Raw genomic sequence first — 9,142 nt, 5'->3', positions numbered from 1 at the left:
GTATACGAAATGAACTTATATTTCCGATTATCAATTTACGTTTGCCGTAATACGATAGCCTCGTATTGTTAAATGAATTTAACTATTGCATGTTCAAACATACTTTAGTAAGTGAATGGATAGGAAAAGGAAAAAAATAAGATCTAGATAGGTTTAATTCCCGAGTCTACCTAAAGAGATAATTGTCCAGCGTGTCAGTGCGCAGTTACTAATGCGCAGTATTTAAAGGACTTCCACGGTTTGAACATTCATACTTCTATCGGCCATATAATTTTCCGGGTAGTATACAACGCCCTCACACGAACGTTTTCGACTTTACAAAGTAAGCCAATATTTGGAGATTTTGTGTCGTAAACAAATTAAACATAACGTGGAAATACGATTCCATGTGAAAAAACATGATTTTTAGCGGTATTTGAGGAGACTTTAGGCAAATGATTGTAAAGTGGACGCAAAAAGCTCCACTATCTATCACTAATCCATTTCCAGCACGCACCATATAGCAGAACGAACATTACTCCTTCTGTTGCGTTCTATAGATTGATGACAGCGCCGACGGTGAGAATTTTCTGAAATCTTTGTCACTATTGCCCCCTGCGTCCTGTAATCGAAAGCATCTACATTGTCTTAAAGCTTTCTGATAGAATGCGCAACTTCGGAATCTCTGGTGTGTGACAAAAGTCTACGGTTAGAAACCCTGAATGCTCGTTACGAATTCCACATGTTCCTTCACAGCATAATCACATGTTGTTCATGTCGTCATTTTCGTTCGCATTACACGCTCCATGGCATTACATGGCATTACATAACGTTCCGCGGCAGCGTGTGTCGCTCCCGCCAACCCTGTTTGATTTTTCAATGATATAATATAACATCGATGTTCGATTACGATTACAATTTTTTCTTTAATTTCACTTGGCTTATGATGTCTCGTGCATTTTCTTTCTATTAATATACCAAGTGATTGGTACAATTTCGAATGTTCCTATGTATGCGTGTTTTCAGATGTTCTGGAACGCAAAACCGATTACGCTTGTGCATTTTTGCGTAATGTTATATATGATTTTTGGACTCTAGGTCATTTCAACTCTACGAATATTTACTTATGACCATTATAGATCCTCGAAACTTTATTCCGAAATTTACATATTGCAATGAGTGATGGGATACATATATATAAATATTCTCTTGATAATGAGATGTAGTATACATACATATCCTACACATATAGTACATATAATAGCTAGCTTAAAATACAAATTTCTTTTAACAACAGAATATAACATTTTAATAATAGAATATTAACAATAGAATTTCAATATTTTGAAATTTAACAATACAAAAGGTAATGCATATGGTAAACTATCTAAAAATGATAACTTCATTCATTTAAAACATTGAATCAAAAATACATATGTTATTGTTTCAGACTAATGAAAGAAAGCACACTTTTATGTGTTAATGAGATAAGAAATTGAGATTTTAAATGGTACAGGTGGAAAAGGAGATAAAGCAGAAGAAATAAAATTAGCAACATCTAGTAAATCTGTATTTTGCTCGTCAAAGTACATCAGTTACTAACCATTTAGGAAAAAAATAACGATATTTCATATAAGTAAATAGGTGTTGATATCATCACTAAGGTTTTTAGTTTCTTTTCTCTCTTAGCTACTTTCATATGGCATCAGATATTATTTCTTTCATCAAGTCTAAGTATCTTCATTCGCAAGTATGAGATAGTTAAAATCTTGGCTTTATCAAGCTGCGTTTACCAATAGCATCGTATTACTAAATAAACCGTGGTATGCTCAAACATGAAAACCGGATGCATCGAAAAATGAAAACATTACTTGGTAGGATCGGGTAAGATCGGGTAAGATCTAGATAAGTTTAATGTCCGGAAGTACCCAAAACGACAATCGTCCGGCGCCTCGGTGCGCAGTTACCAACGCGCAGTATTTGAACATTCGTAGTTCGATCGGCCATATTGTCCTTCGGATCATATACAACGCCCTCACACGAACGTTTTCGACTTTACGAGGTTAACGAATATTTGGAGATTTTGTGTTTTAAGTGAACTTAGCACAACGTGAAAACACGATTCTGTGTGAAGAAAGACGGTTTTTAGTGACATTTGAAGAGACCTGTGCCAGCCAGTTGCGAGCTAAACGCAAAAGATTGGTAAGTTATATCCAGCACGCAGCAGAACGGATAGTACAACCTTCCGTTGCGTCCTCTACATTGATGACAGCGCCGACGGTGATAATTTTCTGAAATTTTTGTTGTTAATGCCCCCTGTGTCCTGTGATCGAAAGCATCCGCGTTGTCTTAAAGCTTTCCGACAGAATGCGCAACTTCGGAACTTCCGATGTCTGACGAAAGTCTACGGTTTGAAAACCGTGGAGGCCTGCTACGAATTTCCACATGCTCCTTAAGCGCGCAATCACATTTTGCCCATGTCATCATCCTCGTTCGCATTACCCGCTTCGCGAGTTACATGGCATTTCGCGGCAGCGTGTGTCGCACCTATCTTTCAATCTTGTTTGACTTTCCAATGATATAACACTGATCCTCGATTACGAGGATTCCAACGCATGATGAATTGAATCACTTTCGATCCCTGTCATTCATTCGCTCTTTCGTATCTTCAATTTCTTTACCTCAATGTATTGATTTTCCTTTAATTTTGCACGATTCATGATTCATGATGTCTTGTGCTTTCCCACCGATAGACTAGTGTTGATCCCTTATTTCAGCTATTTCCGAATATTCTTATGTATTCACGTGTTTTCGGATGTACTCGAATGCAAAACCACTTACACTTATGGATTCTTGCCACACGAATATTGTCATATTTCATTTGTATGATGTTTGGACTTTGTAGCGTTTCAATAATAATTCGATAACTATTTAAATAATCTCATATCCTTAATGATATTTATTTATATAGATATTTGAAGTTTTTTATTTTGAAAACTATATGTTGCACGATGTATTTTTTAATTTTCAAGTCATAAGTGATTGAATATATACATAAATACTCTCTTATCAATTAGATGTAGTATGTATGTGTATACATATAATATTATGTTTTTTAGAATGATTGTGTAATTAGCTTAAATTACAATTTTTTTTTAACATAGAGATCTATTGAAAATTTGTAAGAAAATATGCAAATACATATTTAATTTTAAGTTTTGTTGCTAAAATAAATAATAATATGAGGTAAACTGTATAAAAGTAATAGCTTTATTTATTTAAACCATTGAATAAAAAATACATTTATTGTTGTTTTAGACTAATGAGAGAAAGTATACTTTTATGAGTTAATGATTTGACCATGACAAGTAATGTAACAACGATTAAGTTAGAAGAGGAGCAAGAATCTGTAACGGAAATACAGACTTACTTAGAAACATTCAATAAAGAAATAGAAGGAGGTCAAGGAGAGCAATTACAGCATGTACAGCGTTAGTATTTACAAATAAATTTTCTACATCTTTTACAAAAGGCATACCTTTATTAAAACTTTTTATTATAGTGCAACAGGTGGAAGGATTGTCAGGTGGTGAAGAGGGTGGAACTTACTTTGTTGATCAATCTGGTCAATATTACTACCAAGCAAACAATGATGAAACACCTGTGATGACACAGGTACAAATCCAAGAAGTAGAAGAAGCAGATGTGCAAAATGAAGTAGAAACACTTGAAGAAGAATTCCATGAAATTGGAGAATTAGAAAATGTTGATGGTGATGAAGCTGTAAGCAAAATTATCTTTGTTCATAGCGTGCCATGGTAATATCATTATTATGAAAATATATTGTGTTTTATAGGGGCAGGTAGTTAGTAATGGAAATAATGAGGTTGTAATCAATTCTGGGGATCCGTATCAAACAGTTACTATTGTACCATCTGATACTAATCCTGCTGAAGTCAGTTATGTACTAATAGTTCAGCAACCTGATGCTGAGGATAAGGGAAGCAGACTGGTAGAGCAAGAGGGAACTGAAGGTGAAGAAGGAAAAGGAGAACAGGATCTTACAGTTTATGACTTTGAAGATAATGAAGATAAAGTACCTGTAGAATCAGAAGCAGAAGATGACAAAACTAAGATTGTAAAAATCTTACCTAAAAAGTCCCAAACTGTTACTCAAGCTCATATGTGTAATTACTGTAACTACACAAGTCCAAAACGGTAATTTTTTAGTTTGTTCTAAATTATACCATAATTAAAATTTGACTAACTTGTAAACAATTTCTTAATTTGCATATGATATAGATATCTGCTATCACGACATATGAAATCACATTCTGAGGAAAGGCCACATAAATGTAGCGTTTGTGAAAGAGGATTTAAAACACTAGCTTCTCTTCAGAATCATGTTAATACACATACTGGGACCAAGCCACATCGTTGTAAATTTTGTGAAAGTGCATTCACAACATCTGGTACGAAATATTTATAGACATTTTCTTCCTTGCTTTTCCGATAATAATTTGTCCTCCTTATTAAACAAATAAAAAATATTGGAATGCAGAGGAACAATAATCATTACAGTATTAAATTTATAGGTGAACTTGTTAGACATGTTCGATATAGACACACCCATGAAAAGCCACATAAATGTCCTGAATGTGACTATGCATCTGTTGAGTTATCTAAACTCCATCGTCATATTCGGTGTCATACAGGCGAACGTCCATATCAGGTATATTGTATACTTATATCTTAAAAAGTGTTGATTACGACCATAAAATTATTATTACATTACAGTGTCCGCATTGTACATATGCAAGTCCTGATACTTTCAAGCTAAAACGCCATTTGCGCATACATACGGGAGAAAAACCATACGAGTGTGATTTTTGTCAAGCAAGATTTACCCAGTCTAACAGCTTAAAAGCTCACAAATTGATACATAATGGTACGTTGATACTTTACATGTTAAAAGTTGTAAATTTTGTTATGTAATTTTTTGCTATTCTGTTTATAATAATATATCTTATAGTTGGGAACAAGCCAGTCTTTCAATGTGAATTATGTCCAGTAACTTGTAGGAGAAAAACAGATCTCAGAATTCATGTACAAAAATTACACACCTCTGATAAACCTTTGAAATGTAAACGCTGTGGAAAATCATTCCCAGATAGGTATGTGGCAAAAACTGGGCTGTTATATATTCCAAACATAAAACATATAATGTATTTTACCATTATAGATATAGCTACAAACTGCATAGTAAAACTCACGAAGGGGAAAAGTGTTATAAATGTGATTTATGCCCATATGCTTCTATATCCGAGCGCCATCTCGAAAGCCACATGTTAATTCATACTGACCAAAAACCATATCAATGTGATCATTGCTTTCAATCATTCAGACAAAAACAACTTCTTAAACGACACTGTAACTTGTATCATAATCCTTCTTATGTTCCTCCTGCACCTCAAGAGAAGTCACATCAATGCCCTGAATGTGAACGATCTTTCAGGTACGTAATATTTGTTGTGCAAATATTACGTAAAAATACAAAGGAAAATACAGTTGTATGCATATAAGTTTTGCTATTTAGGCATAAAGGAAACCTAATTCGACATATGGCTGTGCATGATCCAGAGTCATCCATCCAAGAAAAGCAGCATGCATTGAAGATGGGAAGACAGAAAAAGATTCAAATAATAGACGGGCAAAGAGTCGAGGTCATGACAGGTGATTTAGCTACTAAGCTTAAAGATTATGAAGAAGATGAAGATGATATGATGGCAGTCGAGGGAAGTGATGGTCAGCAATATGTTGTATTGGAGGTTATACAGCTAGCTGACAATCAAGGAACTGATCAAGTATGTGTTATAAGCAATGTTAAAAGCATAGTAGTTCGTAATGTTTATGTACACATTTGTATATAAAATATAATTTTTTCATTCTTGTTTAGCAAATGGCTGTTGTAGCTAACGAAGATGGAGATTTATTGATGCAAGATCCTTTGAGTCAAGAAAGTGGGATTGTAACTAGTAAAATTGAGGAAGGAGATGAAGTAAAAGAAGAAGATATGGAAACAGATGAGTTGAAAATGGAACCAGAAACGTGTACTAAATCTTTGTCGCGGAACATGCAAAGCGACCCAAAATTACAGAAAGAAATGGAAACATGTTTTGGTTTTGACGAGGTAAGTAAATTTTATTTTTTTATGGTCATTATGATTTGCTATTTAAAGGCATGACTAATTATGATATGAACTTGTTATATTTATTCAGGAAGAGGAGGAAGAAGAAGAAGAAGCTAATGGTAATATAAATATATTGCAGACAATTTCTTAATAAGAAAAATGAATGTGAGGAAATCTATCTATGTAATAGTCAAATGTCTTATCTCTCTCGCAGTAACAGTGTATGTACTGTGAGTGCTGTTTAATATTATTTAAAGACTTTGTGTATAGCTCCAATGGAGCCAATTTTCGGATCCAGCGTGGTCTATACGAATAGTACAAGAATATTCTTTGCCATTAGTGTGTTAGATATACGTAATAGTTTATGAAGAAACAGTTTTGTGGTTTAGTAATATATAAAGTGAATGTACAATTATATTAGTTGTGCAAGAAAGTAATGGCAAATTTTTACTTGGTAATATACACGCGTTGGCAATTTAAGGTCATTACTTTCGTATACACCTAATTATAATTTTACTTCATTTTCAATAAAACTTGTGCTTTGAAAATTTTAAATCGGCGAAACCTTTGCAAATAAGATCGGGTATATTATCAACATAGATTGATCTAATATTTTTAAATCAGCCATTTAATAAACGTTAACATAAAAACATAGAATGTAGCAAAGTGTTGACATTGGTTGATTCGTTCATTGTTGATATATGGTTAATGGAACTGGAATTGCAGAATCATGCGAGGCTCCAATGTATATACATATTGCTATTATATTTCATTTTATAGATAAACATCGTATTCTATAAATAATTAGAGGGAATATAAGTGGTAAATTTAACGATCCATCGAGTTTTGTGTTATTTAATATGAATGATGTCTGCATATTTATAGGAATGTATATAAGTAATATATAATGCAACAAAAAAAATTAGAAATTTTTCATTGACTTGAAAGATGTTACATTTGTGATTGTATAGGAGTATTTTATAGTAATAATACACAGTCATTATGTGCATAAATAGAATGATTATTAATGATATACTGTTAACGATTATGATTATAAGATCAAGTGTTTTGCGGATATAAGATAAAGTATGAATGACATAAAGTAATTTGAAGTTAAGTGTAATCTTATAATTATTATAATTATAATAATTTTTTATTTTTCTTTTATTAATTACATGCTCTCCAAAACATAGAATTTTTAGAATGCACCTTTTTTTCACGTTGGTCGTAACCATTATAGCAAAACATGAATGTACTAATAAGAAAATAGCACGTATGTTTGTAAACAAGGACAAAACTTTTAACCAATTGAAACTTTTTGCGTTTTGTTGACAGATTAGATTATTGTATACTTTTTGATTGTGTAGCATCCATAAAACGACAATTTCCTATCAATCCAATATCAAGAGAAATTGACATTGTAAAATCCTTGTAAACTTGTATATACAATAGTATATACAATTGTAAATTAGCAGTTGTTAATTTTGTGCTATTCAAATCGGAGCACTATTGTACAATATTCCAAAGAAAAAGTGGTGTAGCATGTTCTCTATAATAAACATTTTGTCTTCGACGATACTTGCGCACATTATTTCCGTCCATGAATTATCGTTTCGGTATTTGTTAGAAATTCAATTATTCATTATACACATCATACCTATTACTCCGAACAACGCGTATAGACGTTCTAACACAACCGTCTATTTGCTTTGTATCCTGTAAATAATCGGTGAAACGTTTGCTCCCACCTTTAACGATATTAGGAAAAGCCGCACCCAACTGCACCCCCTGCGGTCGTTAACCCTGTATATACATGCGTATTATATCGTCTCGTTTATCAGGGTACATTTATAGAACACGCGATAGTTTACGGTTCATAAGAAGTGAATTCTTTTGTATTTACAATTACTACATTAAAAGCGAGTGATAACAAGTGAGGAAAATTACAACTATATATTGTTAATTAATCTAGAGTTGTACTAATTTCTAAGATATATATATAAAATATAATATCTACTTCTGCGACCAATTTTTGACAATACACGTGTAATTTATGATTCGAGACATTATGCTAATTTCCCCTTTTTTACCCACTCGATAGTTCACGCCTTTCATTTGTATTCCTGATGCGTCCGTAGGACGTAATAATAATCTCTCTTTCAAAGGAATGTCGAATGAAAGCGGATGTAACAATACGTGTATATAATTTCGTGCGTGCAAACGATTCGCCTAACGTTGGCATATTTGCTGGTAGCGAGTGTTAACCCTGTTGTATACCCGTCTCAAACTGATAACAGTACCTTGAAAGAGAAAGAAACGAATATGTAAAGTAAGTGAAGTATCATTACTCTTTCTTATGTACATGAATTTTGATTCTTCTAATATCTACGTTACATATTCCATACGCAATAATTAGGATAATGCAAAGTAAAATGTTAAACACGCGATGATACGTTTAATTAATCTTTACTCAGCAGGGGCGGTTTATCCTTCTGCTAGGCTTACTATAAAAGACGAAAGACCGTAACGCGTTATACGATTTACGGTGACTCGTTTTCCACCAAAAGATAATCTCGACAGCGCATACATACTACTGTCGACAAACGAAACGGACACGGGGACAAATGGACGTGGCACAGGATACAGGCCCACGCGAATGCACTCTCTTCGCCTCCCACGGTCCTTCTTTTACACGATGGTATATATCGGTGGTTTCCACGCAGAAGAGCTTACTAACCACCTGAAAATTCATATCGGTGCGAGAATACATTTTGGTCCAACGACATCGTGCGACCAGTCTAGATCAGATATCTCAATCTCACGAAATCGATTTCGATGCAAAGTCTCGAAGATTTGCATCGCGAAGCCATTGTTAAATATATGAAAATTATTATAATATCGAATATATACGATATAACATCAAGTTTACTGTTAATTCTATGCAGACGAATTTCTCTGTTTATTGTAAAATAG

At 33.5% G+C, this 9,142-nt stretch overlaps 1 protein-coding gene across 6 annotated transcripts; it reads left to right on the top strand.

The window, feature by feature from the left end:
* Positions 1–1,990: 1,990 nt before the first annotated feature.
* On the top strand, positions 1,991–7,747 carry LOC100652314 (transcriptional repressor CTCFL). Of its 6 annotated transcripts, none has more exons than XM_012310523.3 (12): positions 1,991–2,181; positions 3,298–3,470; positions 3,542–3,762; positions 3,836–4,197; positions 4,282–4,451; positions 4,575–4,711; positions 4,777–4,927; positions 5,012–5,153; positions 5,222–5,494; positions 5,576–5,843; positions 5,936–6,169; positions 6,258–7,747. In XM_012310523.3, the coding sequence occupies exons 2-12, from the start codon at positions 3,341–3,343 to the stop codon at positions 6,318–6,320; spliced, it is 2,151 nt and encodes a 716-aa protein (XP_012165913.2). In that variant the 5' UTR covers positions 1,991–2,181; positions 3,298–3,340; the 3' UTR covers positions 6,321–7,747. The 6 variants fall into 6 exon arrangements, with proteins under 6 accessions (XP_012165913.2, XP_048263646.1, XP_048263645.1 ...); XM_048407689.1 differs by having other exon boundaries at positions 1,991–2,370; XM_048407688.1 differs by having other exon boundaries at positions 1,991–2,388.
* Positions 7,748–9,142: the final 1,395 nt, after the last annotated feature.

The sequence above is a fragment of the Bombus terrestris genome, chromosome 7 (genome assembly GCF_910591885.1).
Source record: "Bombus terrestris chromosome 7, iyBomTerr1.2, whole genome shotgun sequence".
NCBI classification, from domain to species: domain Eukaryota; kingdom Metazoa; phylum Arthropoda; class Insecta; order Hymenoptera; family Apidae; genus Bombus; species Bombus terrestris.
The sequence above is the reverse complement of the archived record's forward strand: the minus strand, read 5'-3'. Positions and strand labels throughout refer to the sequence as shown.